The 18,539-nt window shown below is 51.6% G+C and overlaps 1 protein-coding gene across 2 annotated transcripts; it reads left to right on the top strand.

Annotated features, from left to right (window-relative positions):
• Positions 1 to 31: 31 nt before the first annotated feature.
• On the top strand, positions 32 to 17,988 carry eif5b (eukaryotic translation initiation factor 5B). Of its 2 annotated transcripts, XM_061225962.1 has the most exons (24): positions 32 to 184; positions 3,838 to 3,960; positions 4,102 to 4,180; positions 4,825 to 5,503; positions 5,667 to 5,884; positions 6,545 to 6,695; positions 6,842 to 6,934; positions 7,203 to 7,295; positions 7,490 to 7,561; positions 8,171 to 8,454; positions 8,710 to 8,817; positions 8,922 to 9,032; positions 9,170 to 9,237; positions 10,026 to 10,167; positions 10,653 to 10,784; positions 11,307 to 11,489; positions 12,089 to 12,250; positions 13,207 to 13,338; positions 13,937 to 14,068; positions 14,248 to 14,324; positions 14,819 to 14,983; positions 15,821 to 15,959; positions 16,564 to 16,725; positions 16,925 to 17,988. In XM_061225962.1, the coding sequence occupies exons 1-24, from the start codon at positions 150 to 152 to the stop codon at positions 17,030 to 17,032; spliced, it is 3,648 nt and encodes a 1,215-aa protein (XP_061081946.1). In that variant the 5' UTR covers positions 32 to 149; the 3' UTR covers positions 17,033 to 17,988. The 2 variants fall into 2 exon arrangements, 1 of the variants encoding a protein (XP_061081946.1); XR_009705869.1 differs by lacking the exons at positions 15,821 to 15,959; positions 16,564 to 16,725; positions 16,925 to 17,988 and having other exon boundaries at positions 13,937 to 14,120; positions 14,819 to 14,960.
• Positions 17,989 to 18,539: the final 551 nt, after the last annotated feature.

Below are 18,539 nucleotides of genomic sequence, written 5' to 3'. Positions count from 1 at the left end.
TTGACATCATCATTCTGCGCGCTCACATTGACTTCGCATGCAGTTAGAGAGACGCATGCGTGTTTTGACTTTGCGACCATATGTAAGCAACAGCGGTGAGCAGGCGAGGATCAGGAACATTTCACCACTGATTCCAGCAATCAAGGATAATGGGGAAGAAACAGAAAAACAAGGGCGAAGACAGGTACATGGCATCTTAAACTTAAACAAATCTATGTCAGGTGTTGTAAGCTAAGCAGTGATTTTCATGGAACGGGAATGTAAAATATAGCGAGCTGGTCATAAGTTTAGCTAGGTGTCTCTTGGTTAGGCCTGTTTCTGTAAGCTAGCTAGCTGACTGTCCAATTTAGCATAAAGGCTGTTATCTGTATTTACATGCGTATATGCATTTAGCCTTGATAGCCAACTTGCTAGCTGCATTTTGCGATAATAACGTCCGTTAACGATATAGCCTGCTTCCAACCTGTCTCGGACATTTTGTCAAAGGCGTACTTGTTTCCGATGTTATATGTAAGTTAGAAGAGAAACGTGGATTGGCAGACGCGTTAGATTTCCTGACTCCCGATTTCAATGTTTGCTCACTAATCTGTAATGTTCTTCTGTTATGAGGCTGGCACGGACATACAAATGGCCAGAGTCCGCTAGATTGCCATTTGACCGTCTTGTTGTTTTTTTTTTATTTTTTATGAGGACATCGTATTGATTGGTTATAGATTTACGTTGTCGAGATGGACCGCTAGCTATCCATCCAGAATGCCGGGGTACCTCAGCACCTCCCGCCAGGTTTGCAACATCATCCCTTTTTTATTATGCAGCCGTTCTACCCCCCATTGTCTTCGGCATCGTGCGATTTGGTGTGCGCCCGTGAGGTTTGGCGTCAGTCGTTCACCCAACTCCATTACCGGTCCGAAGTGCATTAATTCCTGCCAGAATTCACAGCGATAGGGGTGTTGAGCCGGCATCTTCAGGACGAGGGCATGCAGTGTTTTCATAGAGATTGCTAACGATCTAGCTCACTGGGGGAGTCTAGCTCACTCGTTTAGTCAAGAAATATCACAAATATCTGTGAAGTCTCAATGAGCGCACTGCTGCGAACGACGTTGCAATTGCTCTATTAACGTTACATCACAAACAGAGTGATCAGTTTATTGTTTTGACTGAGATGTACTGTCCCCCCTCAAATCCCCGATCTTCGGCCGACTGCAAGCGAGCGACCTGCTCCGTCAGGACATGGTTAATTTGTTTTAGTAGCCCCATTTTAAGAACGCCAAGGTTATTTTTAAGCGCAGCTAATTCACAGATATAGATGCGAGAGTTGTTTGGCCTTGTAAGTTAATTACCGTATTATGGTCTGACCCATTTCGTTCTCACATGGGGTCTCACATTGGAAAACCTCGCCAGAGAAGTCATGGCATACATTGGTTTACTGTGCCTTCTTTAAACGCACGTGCACGTTCTGCGTGTGAGTATATACAGCTCAGTCCGTAAGTGGATAGCGACACAATTTTTGTTGTACAACAATGAACATGCAGTTAAAGTAGACTGATGGCCTAGATTTGATGAGTCATGTAGGAAGTGCAGCCCTGGACTAACAGAGCTAGAGCAACACAAATGTGTCACTGTTGAAATACTGACGGATTGCACTGTACATACGTAAAGAATGTCAATATCCCAGCGGTATTGGGGAACTTTACTATTGTTACATGGCAAGGTTTGTAGTTCTGCGAGAGACCCCAGTCGGGTGAGGTCAGCCTGTCCTGTGTGCTGAGGTGAGCATGTTTTTGTGCTGACCTGAGCTCTGAATGATGCCAGTGTGATGTAAAGCTTGTGTCGCGTCCACAGACACTGGTGTGCTCTTCACAGAGCGCTGCTTCCCCTCACGCCTGTTCATATTCCTGAAAGCGCGCTCTCTGACCAGTCTCCTCACAAGGCTTGTGTGGTCTCCAGAGCTGTGAATGTAAGTCAGGTTTCTTAAAAAACGCATATCTGCATTATTTTGGCTGCAGGTCTGTATGGATATGCTTTTATATTATATACGTTTTTTTAAATTTTTTTATGAGTGATGTTTACAGGTGTTCCTGAGGACAGCTGGATAGGTTTGCTCGATCAGGCGTGTGATTGCGTGGCCGTTGCACGCGTGTGCATGCTGTGTGAGGGACAGGCTGACGGCGGTGTTAACCGAGTGAGACCTGCGGTGGAGCTCACACGGCTGGTCTGAGGAGATTCGTATCGGGACAGAACTGCCGTCTCGCAGTGTCTGACACTGGGGTCTCTGTCCTTTGTTTAGGCTTCTTCCTCCAGGATTAGACTGAATGTGGGTGGCCACCAGGGAATTAAGCGTGTGCCCTCGAGATGTCGAATTAGCATGCAGGCAATATTAGAATGAGTTCATGAATAAAAGATGTAGAAAATAGGTGCCTTTGTGTTGTGACTCTTGAAATGTGAGCATGCATTTTCATGCATCTGATATTTGACTGGTCATTGGCTTTGCTGTGCAGATGTGTAAGATGTTTACTGTTAGCTGAGGTACACAGGTGTGTGATTCCCGGGGGGGGGGGGGGGGGGGGGGGCACTTGGATTGTGAAAGTGCCTCCTGTTCTTTGACCAGTTCTGACACGTGGTGAGCACGCTAAACTTCCTGCTCTGTCTACACCTATGCCTCCGTTAAACATGGAAGTCGCATGTAAACACCTTCTTCATCTTTTTATTTGTCATCTTCTTATTCTCATGGGTAAAGTGAGAGGTGGTTGAGGTGGTATTTGTTTGACTTGGATAATATTTTTTTATTTATTTTTTTTAAATAAAATTTTATTTTATGAAAATTAAAGAAAGACAGACTCACTCTCTCCCCCACACTGTGGGACTGAGTGTTGAAAGCTTTAGGGACTAATCGCTAAAGCAGGAGTCTCTGCAGCCTTTGGCAACTCCTCGGTAACTTTATCTTGTAACGTAATGCTCAATGCAGACTGGACTCTCGCTGTTGTACATGGTGGCGGACAGGAAGTGAGATGGTGAGGGTTTTATATTGATTTCTAGATCAAAGCACAATGTCTGTGTGGGGAAAAATGAATAGCCTTTCCACATAACCATTTCTTTCAAAGTCTGTGTTTTTAAGATGCCATTTAATATTTTTATTTTTTTATTTTTTAAAGAGATTTTTTAGGCCTTTTTCAGCTTTATTGGACAGTATAGTATAGAGAGAAAGGAAGAATGGGAGCGAGAGAGAGGGGAGGACATGCGACAAATGTCAGACGGTCGGATTCGAAACCGCCGACTGAGCATGCGGTCAGTGCTCTACAGGCTGCGCCACCGAGACACCCTTAATATTTGTTTTAATTGAGTAATAGCCATCAGCAACATGTGTGAATGGTGACTGACTATACAGCCAGATGAAACCCTGTGCGTGATGTTGTTGTGCGACGAGTTGTTAACAACTTAGCCATAGAAACTTGCTTTTTGAATTTACATATTTTCTTTTAGGCTCTAAAAATTGCCTAAAATGTCCAAACCCCATTAATTTCTCCCATAGACTGTTGGATTTTTGGATCCGGAAGGCTAGAAAATGCTAACGAACCGTAGATCTTTCTGGGAACGACGACACAACTTCTGAGGCCTATTGCGAATGCCTAACAGTAATGATGAATATTAACGAATTGTTACGGTCCGTGTGAAAAGCGTCCCGTCGGGATGAAAACCCGGTGTGAATTTCGGTTAATGACCCAGGCCCTGTGGCCCAGCGATGAAGTGGTACGTTCGTGAGCGTTTGGTGAAAACCTGCACGGTGTGTGTGTGTGTGTGTGTGTGTGTGTGTGTGTGCGCGTGTGTGTGTGTCCACAGCTCCAAAGATGACGGCATCGACATCGACGCCCTCGCTGCGCAGATCGAGGGGGCCGGCGCGCCGAAAGAACAGGCCAAGGGGCGGAGCAAGAAGAAGAAGGCCGCAAAGAAGGAGGAGTTTGAGTATGTAGCCCCACCCCCCCTCCTGCAGCTGCAACGCATCTGCAAAAGCGTTTACAGTTCATAATATTGGCACTAATGACACATTTGCTATTGTGCATAAGGATGTCTCTTCACACCGAGTACTCCCTTCTTCTCTTACAGTGAAGAGGACATTTTGAAAGAGCTGGAGGAACTCTCTATAGAAGGATCCAAAACCAGTAAAGAAACGGCTGTGGACAAGGTTAGGTATTCCGGGCTCTGCTTGAGGCTGGAGAATTGTTCTGCTACATGTAATGCCTTTCCACACACCCAGAGATAGCAAAATCACATCTCTCTAAATCTTTCGCACTGATTTTACCAAAATGTACCCATCATACCACAGCAATCCCAATCATCAAATCCCAATTTTAAGCATAACAACATGTATTGGTCCAAGCATTATACTTAGGGCCAGATATGGTTTCACAAGGGCCTCATCATGTTTATCATTGCGGAAATGGGGATGGATGAACCTACTCCATCAAGCATGAGGTCACCTGAGGTCACCTGAGAAGATGTAATTGCCTAGCCTGGCATTGGTCGACAGGGAACAAGCCATTCAGCCCAGCAATGCTCGTCTTTTCCTACCCCTAAGTGTACCTGCTGCCTAAAAGCTGAATAGCATCTCGCACCGTATCAAGCCTGGTCTTGAAAACCCCCAGTGTTTCTGCCTCCACTACATGTCCTGGCAAGCTGTTCCACACAGTGACCGCTCTCTGTGTGGGGGAAAAAAAAAACAAAAAAAAAAGAATTAATTAATTCATGTGCAGTTGCTGTGTTGGATTTGCACTACTAACCGTCTCATCTAAATAATTGTTTTCTCTCTCTCTCTCTCTCCGTTGTCAGATTCCTGATGCCACAGAGGAGGCGGAGCCTGAGCCCAGCTCCGCCCTCACAAAGGCAGAGAAGAAGAAGCTGCGCAAGGGGAAGAAGGGAAGCCTGGAGGACGAGGACGGCGAGGAGGGCCGGAGCCCCGGGGAGGCGGAGAACGGCGACGGGCAGAGGGCCAGGAGCGCCGCGCCGGACTCGGACTCCGAGGAAGAGGACGCCAAGCCCCGGAGGAAGAACAAGGTGGGCAAGAAGGGCGGCCGGAGACAGTCCGACTCGGAGGAAGAGGACGAGGACGGAGGGGGGCCGGGCGACTCGGACTCGGACGACGACTTCGCCCCGGCGGCCCCGGCGGCCCCGGCGGCCCCCAAGGGCCGCAAGGCCAAGGGCCGGGCGGCGGACAGCGGGGGGGAGGACGACGGAGCGGAGGAAGAGGAGGGCAACTTCAAGATGAAGACCGCGGCGCAGAAGAAGGCGGAGAAGAAGGAGCGCGACCGCAAGAAGAAGGAGGAGGAGAGAGCCAAGCTGCGCAAACAGAAGGAGAAGGAGAAAGAAAAGGAGGAGAAGGAGAAGGAGAAGGAGGAGGTGGAGGCGGAGAAGGTCGCCGAGGCCAAGCCCCAGAAGGATCCGGAGCCCGCCCCTCCTGCCACGGCGATGGTTGCCGACGAGCAGGAAGGAGCTGAAGCCCAAGGCGAAGGTGAGCTCAGCCGGGGTATCTGTGTGTGTTTTTACCCCGCTTCATTTCACACGCTAACGTTCATTTCAGTCACTCGTTCATTTCAGGCTCGGTAAAAAAACACCCGTAAAGTTACTGGTTGCCTGTGCACGGCCATTTCACACACTTTCTCTTGCGGCTGCAGAGGAGGTGGAGGGAGACAAGAAGAAAAAGGACAAGAAGAAGAAGAAGGGAGAGAAGGAGAAGGAGAAGGAGGAGAAGAAGAAGGGCCCCAGCAAGGCGGCGGTGAAGGCCATGCAGGAGGCGCTGGCGCGCATGAAGGAGGAGGAGGAGCGGGCCAAGCAGGAGGAGGAGGACCGGATCAGACGGCTGGAGGAGCAGGAGGCGCTGCGGCTGGAACAGGTACCAGAGTTTTGGGAACCCCTGGTTTACACGTCTGTTACAATGAACCTGTATGTGAGCGAAAGCAAAACCTGAACTCTAAACGGTTAAGAGTTAACCGTGAGACATTTCTGCCAATTTTTAAAATCAAGATCACTTTTTGTTCAAATTTTTTACTCTTTATAAATGACTTAAAAAAAAAAATAAAAAAAATAGGCACTGTGCAAAAGTATAGGAACCCTTTTGGATTATTCTTTGTTACTTTAAAAAGATGATTTACAAGCTTTTATGGTTGCCCAAGGAGGAGTTACAAAGTACTAACTGACAGGGTTGCCAAACTTTTGCATGGAGTAATTTTCCTTTTTTTAATATTTTGAAACTGTAAAAAATTAAAATAAAAAGTAATCTTGTTTTAAAATTTGAAGAAATGTTTAATGTTGCACCATTTAGAGGTCAGGTTCACTTCTGTTCATTTCGATATTAATTGTAAAAGGCTTTTTTCACCAGGGGTGCCCAAGTTTGTGCACACACGTATGCGTACACACACATGCACACTCGTATGCGTGTATACACACATGCACACTCGTATGCGTATATACACACATGCACACAGACGGCCTTATCGCAGCCTGTTGGGTTGAATGTGCTGCGCCCTGCTAAACCCGTGCCTTCGCCTGGCAGGAGCGTCTGGAGCAAGAGAAGAAGGAGAAGAAGAAACAGAAGGAGAAGGAGAGGAAGGAGAGGCTGAAGAAGGAGGGGAAGCTGCTGACCAAGGCGCAGAAAGACGCCCGAGCCAGGGCTGAGGCCACGCTGAAGCTGCTGCAGGCGCAGGGTGGGTGGGGTGGGGGGCTGGGCTGGGCTGGGCTGGGCTGGGCTGGGCCGGGCGGGATACAGAAGGGCAGTCTGGGGTGGGGTGTGTGTGTGTGAAGCCTAACGCCTCCTCTGCCTGACGGCCGGTCTTGTGCTGCTGCCCTGCAGGTGTGGAAGTGCCATCCAAAGATTCCGTGCCAAAGAAGAAGCCGGTGTATTCAGACCGGAGGAAAAAGAAGCCCACCGCACAGACCCCCGAGGGTAACGTCTCTTCCCCCCTCCGTGTGTGTGAGAGTGTGTGAGAGTGTGTGAGAGTGTGTGTACACGTATGTGTGTATGTGTGTATGTGTGTGTGTGTGTATGTACGTTCGCGTGCGTGAGTATGTGACCTGGTGTCGGTGTGTGTCGGTGTGTGTCGGTGTGTGTGTGTGAGAGAGTGAGAGAGTGAGAGAGTGAGAGAGTGAGAGAGTGAGAGAGTGAGAGAGTGAGAGAGTCTCACTGCGCTCCGCTCATTCTGTTACTCTCTCAGAAATGTCGGAGCTGACGTCGCCCACGTCGGACGTCCCCGAGCCCGTCTCCATGGAGATGGAAGTGAAGGTGAAGACTCCGGAGCAGGAGCCAGGTACCCCCCCCCCCCCCCCCAAGCCATTTATCCTTCAGACCAATCCGCTTTTAATCGCCTGCATTTTACTTTCACTAAAGAATCATTTACATGGTTAACTCTTTATACGGCTGCTCCAGCAGAACTGAACAGTGAGAACGTTCCGGGCTTTTTCCGCCTGACCTAACGCTGCCGTTTCCTGTTCCTTCCCTCAGAGAAGGAAGTGAAACCCGAGGCGGCGGCCGATGTGGACGACTGGGAGGCCATCGCCAGCGACGAGGAGAAGGGTAACCGTGGCGACAACGCAAGCCCCGTATTTACAAGATGGCCGCTCCACCAAGCAGTCGTGAACGGGATGGACACGGTGTTTTGCACACGATACAGTCTGGCCACACAGTACATGAATTACCCCATGTTCACACTGAGTGATTTGGTCGACCGGTTGCCGGAAGTCCATTCGTTGTCTCTGAAGCTGAGCGACGGCCGGCAACATGATCCACCGGGCGACTGAACGGCGAAAGTGGGGCGAACAAAGTTGTCCACGGCTTAACTTTCCGCGGGCATCGCTCGCCAACAGCCAATCAGAATATCGGGTTTCATATTGATCCAACCGATATGATGCCATCTCGTAAATAATTGTTCTACCTAGTTTTGGTGCAGAAAAATCGAGGAACAGCTTGTGATGATGGTATAATCCGACTGGGTTTTTATAAAACATTTAAATGTCACGAACATGAATCAGCATTAACTAACAAATGTACTTGCCAACATAAATGAATAATATACAAATTGGAACATGTACAAATTACATTAGTTCATGTAAATTCATGTAATGAATGGTGGGTTAACACCCAGGTCTGTTAACGTTGGGCTAACGTTGTGGTTGTGGTCTGCAGAGATGAAGAAAGTCCACATAGAGGTGAAGGAGACTCCTGCTGAGGAAGAGGAGGAGGAGGCCAGTGAGGAAGAGGAGGAGGAGGAGGACGAGGAGGAAGGGGATGAGGAAGATGAAGAGGAGGAGGAAGAGAGCGAGGAGGAGGAAGAGGAGGTGGCACCAGCACCGCGCAGCAGGAAGAAGAGCGGGAGGGAGCAGACCTCCGACTCCAGCAGCGAGAGCGACTCCGATGATGGCCGCAGCAAAGAGGAGAGACTGTACGACCGAGCCAAGAGACGCATCGAGGTACACACACACACTCTCTCACACACACACACACACACACACTGTACGACCGAGCCAAGAGACGCATCGAGGTACACACACACACACACACACACACACTGTACGACCGAGCCAAGAGACGCATCGAGGTACTCACACACACACACACACACACACACACACTGTATGACCGAGCCAAGAGACGCATCGAGGTACGCACGCACGCACGCACGCACGCACACACACACTGACCTTCACTCCCTGCTGTTGCCGTAGAAACGGCGACAGGAGAACCTGAGGAACATAAACCTGGATAAGCTGCGGTCTCCGGTGGTGTGTGTGCTGGGCCACGTCGACACAGGGAAGACCAAGATCCTGGACAAGGTACGGCCCCGTCCCTACACCTGCCCCGGCCTGCCCCGCCCTCTCTCCTGCCCCGCCTCTGAGGCTCCAGCCCCCTCTCACCCCCTCTCTCCTGCCCCCCCCAGCTCAGACACACTCATGTCCAGGACGGAGAAGCGGGCGGCATCACTCAGCAGATCGGAGCCACCAACGTCCCCCTGGACACCATCATCGAGCAGACCAAGATGGTGAAGAACGTGAGTATCCCACGCCTCACGTGCACGTCCCGCGAGGCTCGAGCACGAAGCGAAGTGCAGCGAACGCACACGGCGGTCTCTGTGTTTGACGCCGTCTGTCTGTCTCTCTCTCTCGTGTGTCTGTGCGTGGTCTGTAGTTCGACAGGGAGAGCATTAAGATTCCGGGGATGCTGATTATCGACACACCGGGACACGAGTCCTTCAGGTCAGTACACGCTCTGAGAGCTTGAGAGAGCAGGTGTGTGTGTGAGTGTGTGTGAGTGTGTGTGAGTGTGTGTGAGTGTGTGTGAGTGTGTGTGAGTGTGTGAGTGTGTGAGTGTGTGAGTGTGTGAGTGTGTGAGTGTGTGAGTGTGTGAGTGTGTGAGTGTGTGAGTGTGTACGTGACCTCCCTCTCTCCGCAGTAACCTGAGGAACAGGGGCAGCTCGCAGTGTGAGTGTGAGTGTGAGTGTGAGTGTGAGTGTGAGTGTGAGTGTGAGTGTGAGTGTGAGTGTGAGTGTGAGTGTGAGTGTGAGTGTGAGTGTGAGTGTGTGAGAGTGACCTCCCTCTCTCCGCAGTAACCTGAGGAACAGGGGCAGCTCGCTGTGAGAGAGTGTGTGTACGTGTGCGTGACCTCCCTCTCTCCGCAGTAACCTGAGGAACAGGGGCAGCTCGCTGTGTGAGAGTGTGTGTACGTGTGCGTGACCTCCCTCTCTCCGCAGTAACCTGAGGAACAGGGGCAGCTCGCTGTGAGAGAGTGTGTGTACGTGTGCGTGACCTCCCTCTCTCCGCAGTAACCTGAGGAACAGGGGCAGCTCGCTGTGAGAGAGTGTGAGAGTGTGAGAGTGACCTCCCTCTCTCCGCAGTAACCTGAGGAACAGGGGCAGCTCGCTGTGAGAGTGTGAGAGTGTGTGTTCGTGTGCGTGACCTCCCTCTCTCCGCAGTAACCTGAGGAACAGGGGCAGCTCGCTGTGTGAGAGTGTGAGAGTGTGAGAGTGACCTCCCTCTCTCCGCAGTAACCTGAGGAACAGGGGCAGCTCGCTGTGTGACATCGCCATCCTGGTGGTGGACATCATGCACGGGCTGGAGCCTCAGACCCTGGAGTCCATCAACCTGCTGAAGAAGAAGAAGTGCCCCTTCATCGTCGCACTCAACAAGGTGAGGGCCTGCTGTACCCCGCACCTCAAAACCAACACACCCCAAAATTAACTTACCCCAAAAACCTGCACCCCAAAACACACCTCAGAACTAACTCACCCCAAAGACCTGCACCCCAAAACACACCTCAGAACTAACGCACCCCAAAAACCTGCACCCCAAAACACACCTCAGAACTAACGCACCCCAAAACACACCCCAAAACTAACTCGCCTCAGAACTAACACACCCCAAAACTAACTCATTCCAAAACACACCTCAGAACTAACTCACCCCAAGAACCTGCACCCCAAAACACACCTCAAAACACACTTCAGAAATAACATTCCCCAAAAGAACTCCTCCACACACCTCCTGCGTACTCACCCGCGCCCAAAACTCGCATAACCTTCCAGGTGGGCTACTAAAGCCGTGCTCCTGGCCAAGGAACTGAATTGCTTGAATTAGACAAAACGAAAACCGCTAAACCCCGCTCTGCTCTGCAGGTCGACCGTCTGTACGACTGGAAGAAGAGTCCGGAGACGGACGTGGTGGCCACTCTGAAGAAGCAGAAGAAGAACACCAAAGACGAGTTTGACGAGAGGACCAAGGTGGTCATTGTGGAGTTCGCCCAGCAGGTCAGAGTAACATCGTCACTGGAGAACATCAGTATTGCTCTCAGGAATACAAAAATCGCCAAGAAAGCACAGCGGTAAGAGTAATGATAACCTAACGAGCAATTCGTAGTTTAACGAAAGTACCAATAGACTGATATCCTCTGTGCACTGCTATAACCTTAATATCGTCCAAAAGGAAATCTGAAGAACGAAAGAACAGCTAAAGAGGGTTGAGGGTAGCCATGATGGTGTAGTCTGAAGAGGTAGGCGTCTTCAGTCTGCAGCAGAAATTATGGGGCTCTTCGTGATAGACACCCTTGTCTTAGTCAACAAGGCTGCCACTGTACTTGCAGGGTCCTACTTAAACCGCACCACTTACTGCTAACAGAACAGACACCCCTGAAAGCCCCAATCTGCCCGACCAATTGAATAAATGCCGCTGCTATGGGAACGGAGCGTCGGCGCTATGGAAACGTGGCTGGCCGGTGCGGTAGCCCTGCTCCTGACCCCTGACCCCTGACCCCTGACCGTGTCCTCCTCCAGGGCTTGAACGCGGCGCTCTTCTTCGAGAACAAGGACCCGCGCGCCTTCGTCTCCCTGGTGCCCACCTCGGCCCACTCGGGCGACGGCATGGGCAACCTCATCGCCCTGCTGGTGGAGCTGACCCAGACCATGTTGGCACGGCGACTGGCGCAGTGCGACGAGCTCCGCGCCCAGGTCATGGAGGTGAGAGGGGGGGAGAGCGGGCGGGGGGCGGGGGAGAGGAGAGGAGAGGTGAGTGAGGGAGGGGAGGGGGGGAGGGAGAGGGAGCCGTGTCTGACTGCGGCCGTCAGTCGCTGGTGAAAGGAATGAATTCTCTCTCATTTGATCAACTACGTCTCATTACGTTACATTAGTTATTTAACAGGTGCTTTTAGCAAAGTTAAGAGTTGATTAGACTAGGCAGGGGCAACGTGGGGTTAAGGGCCTTGCTCAAAGGCCCCAACGGCTGCATTGATCTTCTTGTGGCTGCACCAGGGCTTGAACCACCAACCTTCCAGATCTCAGTCAAGCACATTACGTGCTAGGGTATAGGCTGCCCCCATGGTTAAAGCTCAGAGTAGTGTGATGGTGTAAGAGAGGCGTGTGTGATGGTGCAGGAGAGAGTAGTGTGATGGTCCAGGAGAGAGTAGTGTGATGGTGCAGGAGAGAGTAGTGTGATGGTCCAGGAGAGAGTAGTGTGATGGTGCAGGAGAGAGTAGTGTGATGGTGCAGGAGAGAGTAGTGTGATGGTGCAGGAGGTGAGTGAGGTGGTGTAAACTGTAAACCCCCCGTCCCGTCCCCAGGTGAAGGCTCTGCCGGGCATGGGCACCACCATCGATGTCATCCTGATCAACGGCCGTCTGCGGGAGGGCGAGACCATCATCGTCCCGGGCGTGGAGGGGCCCATCGTCACACAGATCAGGGGCCTCCTGCTGCCCCCGCCCCTCAAGGAGCTGCGCGTCAAGGTAACGGGGCCGGGGGGGGGGGCCACACACACCTGGGGAAGCGGGTTAATACGACTCCTTTCACATTAACAGAGACGGACTCTTCCTGCCTGTCGTGTGGGATTCATGGTCAAAACGAGCTTCCCGCCAGGAAGACCAACGTGAACAGCTCGTGTCAGATGATCAAACGGGATTCTTGACGCAGCAGGAATTGGCCAAGTTGTGATGTACTTGCTCTTGCCAACATGGTCTAAGAAGTAGTCCTCCGTGAACCAAAAGACATGTTGTGCAATGAAGACATAAGTGCACCACAGCTACAGATTTTAAAACGCGGTCATTCTTTCATAACTACAGAACAGATTCAATTTCCTGTGGTATTTCCTGTGGTATTTCCTGTGGCATTTGGATTGCTTGCTACAGCCAACTAGTCAGTTGCTTGACTGAGAATGTAAATCGTCTGACAGGAGCAAACGAGCTGCCACACAACTTTTCTTCCTATTGTCCGACCACAAAGCATGTGAACAGGAACGACAAGGATGTGTTCGCAACTTGGAGACGACAAACTCTACCCGACATCTCTTGAAAGCAAGGTTACTCTAAAATTTCGGCTGGAGACCCATTTCGTGCCCTCTCATGTAGTGACCAATCGGTGAAAGCCTTAGACGAAAGCTCTGTACATTACATTACATTATTGGTGTTTGGCAGACGCTCTTATCCAGAGCGATGTACAGTTGATTACACAAAGCAGGAGACAATCCTCCCCTGGAGCAATGCAGGGTTAAGGGCCTTGCTCAAGGGCCCAATGGCTGTGCGGATCTTATTGTGGCTACACCGGGGATCGAACCACCAACCTTGCGGGTCCCAGTCATGTACCTTAACCACTAGGCTAGTAGCTATCGTTATTTCTCATGGGTTAGCTGGGCTAGGAGGGTGTGCAGGTGGAATGTGAGCGAAACCTTACTCTCTCCCGGGGACAGACGCCGTACGAGAAGCACAAGGAGGTGTCGACGGCGCAGGGCGTGAAGATCCTGGGGAAGGACCTGGAGAAGACGCTGGCGGGGCTCCCCCTGCTGGTGGCGCACAAGGAGGACGAGGTCCCCGTGCTGCGGGTAAGAGCTCGCCTCTCCCCTCCTCCTCCTCCCCTCCTCTCCTCCTCCTCCTCCTCCTCTCCCTCCTCCTCCTCCTCCTCCCGTGGAAACGCCGCGTAAGATCCCCCTTCCTCTCCCCTCCTCCCCCTCCTCCTCTCCCCTCCTCCCCCTCCTCCCGTGGAAACGCCGCGCTAGATCCCCCTTCCTCTCCCTCCTTCTCTCTCTCTCTGCCCCCCCTACCCTTTCTCTCACCCACCACCCCCAAATCATCTGTTTCCTATTTTACCCCATTCTAAGTTGGTGAAGGTATTTTGTGAATCTGTGCGTGTGACTGAAAACCAGGCTTCCAAACGCTCTCCACTCTGAGTAGTTCTGGTCTGCCTCAACATGCCAGCTGTGAGAACCAGTTCTACTGTAACTCCCTCCTCCCCTCCCCCTCTCTCTCGCCCTCCCCTCTCTCCTCCTCTCTCTCTCGCCCCCCCTCCTCCTCTCTCTCTCTCTCTCTCTCTCTCGCCCCCCCCTCCTCCTCTCTCTCTCTCTCTCTCCCCCCCCTCCTCCTCTCTCTCTCTCTCTCTCCCCCCCCTCCTCCTCTCTCTCTCTCTCCCCCTCCCTCCCGCAGGACGAGCTGGTGCGGGAGCTGAAGCAGACTCTGAGCTCCATAAAGCTGGAGGAGAAGGGCGTGTACGTGCAGGCCTCCACGCTGGGGTCCCTGGAGGCCTTGCTGGAGTTCCTCCGCACCTCCAAAGTGCCAGTGAGTGTACCTGCTCCACAACGCCACGGTGCTCGCCCCAAAAGTCAGCAAAGTGAGCGTTTCCAGGAGCGGAGAGAGCGTGCGGTGTCTGTGGCGGCCTTCGGCTGCGAGAGCGCCAGAAACGGCGCGGTCCTCTGTTGTCGTCTCAGCGGTGTGTTCTGTTCCCCGTCTCGTTGCAGTACGCCGGTATTAACATAGGCCCCGTCCACAAGAAGGATGTGATGAAGGCGTCCACCATGCTGGAACACGACCCCCAGTAAGTCTCCTGCCGTCTGTGCAGTCTCATCAAGCGGGTTCAGTTAAACTCACGTTTTCAGCCAGGCGTCCGTCTATGCCCTTCGTCTCATCTCTCATCTCTCCTTCTGTCCATCTCTGCCTTTGTCAATCCTCATCAACTCTTCTGTCTTTCTGTCTCTCGTTCTCTCCCTCTCTCTCTCCCTCCCTCCCTCCCTCTCTCCCTCCCTCCCTCCCTCTCTCCCTCCCTCTCTCCCTCTCTCCCTCCCTCTCTCCCTTTCTCCCTCCCTCTCTCTCCCTCTCCCCCTCTCCCTCCCTCCCTCCCCCTCTCTCTCCCTCCCTCCCTCCCCCTCTCTCTCCCTCCCTCCCTCCCCCTCTCTCTCCCTCCCTCCCTCCCCCTCTCTCTCCCTCTCTCCCTCCCTCTCCCTCCCTCCCTCTCTCCCCCCCTCTCTCCCTCCCTCCCTCTCTCCCCCCCTCTCTCCCTCCCTCTCCCTCCCTCCCTCCCTCTCTCTGCAGGTACGCTGTGATCCTGGCTTTCGATGTGAAAGTGGAGCGTGATTCTCAGGAGATGGCCGACGGCTTGGGGGTGCGGGTGTTCAGCGCCGAGATCATCTACCACCTGTTCGACGCCTTCACCAAGTACAGGGAGGACTACAAGAAGCAGAAACAGGATGAGTTCAAGTACGGCGCTGGGGGGGGGCATCCTGATCCCCACGCTGACGAGGGCGCTGGGCGATGTAGATCTGACAGAACGTGTGAATCTTCCAGTATCTGGTCACGCTGTCATTGCCTCTCGGTCGATTCAACACGCTTCTGGACACTCTGTGTCGTCACAGATTTGAATGAGACTCGGAACGCTGATTTGATCTTCTAAGAAACCTGTGGAATTTCTGCTTGATCATTTTCAAGGGAGATATGTGCGAAACAAAATTAATGTTACTCCATGACTTTGCCTTGCTGTAGGTTATTATTTAATCAATGGTCACAGAGCTTTACCTCAAAAGTAAAGTAAAAAATGGATCACATTTTCACCAAAGTTATAATGTCATGAACACCACCAGAAAATTTGGTCTTTAATTTATTGGTGTACATACAGCTGAAAAAGAATGTCATTAAAATGCGGTCCAAAAGTGTGTTGAATTGATGTGGACTTACCCATGTGGACATGCATGGTTGTGTGACTGCTGCCCCATACAGGAAATGCAAGGTGACACTTACGTATGCCATCCCGGGAGACCAGTCCAGTGGATTAAATGATCTTTGATGTGTTGGGAAACCAGGGTGTGACTAAGTGGTGCTGTGCTCTTCTCGACCCAGAGCCAGCGCCACAGAGTCCTGGGGGAACGGGTCCCGCTAATGAAACCCTGATTCCCAGCAGACTCCAGGGAGACGGGCAGCTTTCCCTGGGAGAAAATGAATGCAGAGATTATAGCTCGAAGCTGTGCACTAACGCCTGTCTCAAAGTGCATGTCAGTTCCACTGTGCTGTGTCACGTACCTCTGACCCCCCCCCCCCCAGGCACATCGCCGTGTTCCCCTGCAAGCTCCGGATCCTTCCGCAGTTCATCTTTAACTCCCGCGACCCCATCGTCATGGGCGTGACCGTGGACGCCGGCGTGCTGAGACAGGGGACCCCCCTCTGTGTGCCCAGCAAAGGGGTGAGTTGTGTGCCCTTTTGTTATGGGGCTCGGGTGTCCCGCTGTGTTTGGTAAGAGGCTGGGGTGTTCTGTAAGAGGATCAGGTGTCCTGTTGTGTTTGGTAAGACGCTGGGGTGTTCTGTAAGAGGATCAGGTGTCCTGTTGTGTTTGGTAAGACGCTGGGGTGTTCTGTAAGAGGATTATGTGTCCCGCTGTGTTTGGTAAGAGGCTGGGGTGTTCTGTAAGAGGATCAGGTGTCCTGTTGTGTTTGGTAAGACGCTGGGGTGTTCTGTAAGAGGATTAGGTGTCCTGTTGTGTTTGGTAAGACGCTGGGGTGTTCTGTAAGAGGATTATGTGTCCTGTTGTGTTTGGTAAGAGGCTGGGGTGTTCTGTAAGAGGATCAGGTGTCCTGTTGTGTTTGGTAAGACGCTGGGGTGTTCTGTAAGAGGATCAGGTGTCCTGGGGTGTTCTGTAAGAGGCTGGGGTGTTCCGTTAAGAGGCTCAGGTGTCCTGTTGTGTTCGGTAAAAGCCTCAGGCCTTTGGTATAGTGCTCAGGCGTTTGGTATAGTGCTCAGGCGTTCTGCTGTGTTCGGTAAGGGGCTCACCGTCCTGCCTGTGTTCTCAGTTTGTGGACATCGGCATCATCACCAGTATTGAGATAAACCACAAGACCGTGGACGCGGCTAAGAAGGGACAGGAGATCTGCGTGAAGATCGAGCCCATCCCCGGAGAGTCTCCCAAGATGTACGGCCGACACTTTGAAGCCACGGACATCATCGTCAGCAAGGTGCGTTACCTGGGGGAGGGGGACACGCCCTGTGAACTTTTACAAAAGTAAAAATCTTCTTTCGTAGACCGAAATCTTACAGGGGTTCATATGCTGGGTCGGGTTCAGAACAGAAAAGCAGTTTTCCCCCCAAACAACAAGCTGGACAGGATCACGTGTCCATCGATTGACGGTGTGTTGAAAACGTGTGTTTGTTTAGATCACGCGAGCTTCGATCGATGCGCTGAAGAACTGGTTCAGAGACGAGATGCAGAAACCGGACTGGCAACTCATCATGGAACTGAAGAAGACCTTTGAGATCATCTGAGCAGAGGAGCAGGCACTCACATATATACACACACAACTCTCTCCAACATGCACGCACATACACATGCACAAATCCCTCCAAAACACATGTAGGGAGTTGTGCGTATAGTGTGTGTACAACACACACTACACACAACTACTTGCAACACACACAAATTACACCACAAACTCGTGACCGCACACACATTAAACACTGACACACACAAACACAGACACACACAAACACACACACATTAAACACACACACACGCACACCTGCATGTACGTGCTTTCTGGGGTGCAGGGCCTGCCCCCCCGGCCCCCCCTCGCCTTCTGCGGGGGGGGGGGTATGAGCGCGGTCTTTAATGGAAAAGTAAATGTTTTCTGTGAGAAACCAAAACTATTTCCACTGGTTTGTCAGTGACAGTTTTTTCAACATTTACACACTATTCCAACGTGCCTGTTAATTCTGTTCCCCGCTCCCCCACAGCTGCCTGCCCCTACCCTGAGACCCCCCCCCCTCCCCCTGGGGCACCTGGGAGACCGGGCGGAGGCCATTTTGTGTTCCGGCAGGGGCTCATACGGAGGGGGAGGTTGTCACTCGCCAGTTTTAGTTCTATTACCTCGTCACTGTTTTTCAGGGTTTTTTTTTTTTGGGGAATGCGGTTTTACGGCTCGGATATATATTTTTTTCTTGTTAATCCTCCTCTGTCACCATCCTTGAAATGGGCTCTGCCCAGTGCCTAGAGACACTTTTATTGTGAAAGATTTAACTGAAACATTATCCCCCAACCGGACCCCAAGTGTGAACTGTGATGAGAGCAAAAAAAAACAACAAAAAAAACGTTAAAAATCAATAAAGCTATGGCCTATTTATAGAAACTCCCGTCTTCTGCCTTTTGTTGCTTGTACAGGTAAACGGCGATGGGCGTTCTGAAGGCTGACTGTAATTAAAATGAAAATAAAGTGGCGACGTCATTGGTCTGTTTCTTTTACTGCGGACGTGGAATCAAAACTCCCGACACGGATTTTCACAGAGTTCAGTGTTTATTAATAATCTGTCTTAGAAAAAACATACAAATGATTTCACAGCGCGAGGTCTGCAGGCACTGGCTAGTACTGATACACGGCTTCCTGCTCCTTCCCTTTTATACAGATTATGGCAACAAAAAAAAAGAAAAAAGAAAAATGCAATGCCTTTAAGGCATCCGTTTTCACACTCCGATCGCGTCGTCCACTGGGCGTTTGAAAGGGGTTGGAAGAGTGGTAATGGACTGAAAACCATAATCGAACAAAAGCAAAGTGTCCAGGAAGGCCAAATGCTTTCCTGCGATAAAGGATACATTCGATTCGCCTCAGCTCTGCTTCTGAGGAAGTCTGAAGTCTCTTTTTTTTTTTTTTCGGCACCTTCCGACGGACCGGGGTCCTAACGGGCCGAAGTACGTCTCCAGCTCAGGTGCTTGATTAGCGGCCAAGGAAGAACGGTCCTGTTCGTCCTCACCCGGCACCTCCCGAAAACGAGGAAAGGT

Source organism: Conger conger, chromosome 17 (assembly GCF_963514075.1).
Source record: "Conger conger chromosome 17, fConCon1.1, whole genome shotgun sequence".
Lineage (NCBI taxonomy): Eukaryota > Metazoa > Chordata > Actinopteri > Anguilliformes > Congridae > Conger > Conger conger.
Note: the sequence above shows the minus strand (reverse complement) of the source record. Positions and strands in the feature narration are given on the sequence as shown.

What these genes read in the sequence shown, in the direction of transcription:
- eif5b (XM_061225962.1), top strand. Translation starts at nt 150, where the DNA reads ATGGGGAAGAAACAGAAAAACAAGGGCGAAGACAG. An exon ending in AAAAACAAGGGCGAAGACAG is followed by an intron (nt 185 to 3,837) that starts GTACATGGCATC and finishes GTGTGTCCACAG; the next exon opens with CTCCAAAGATGACGGCATCG. An exon ending in TTGTGGAGTTCGCCCAGCAG is followed by an intron (nt 10,785 to 11,306) that starts GTCAGAGTAACA and finishes GTCCTCCTCCAG; the next exon opens with GGCTTGAACGCGGCGCTCTT.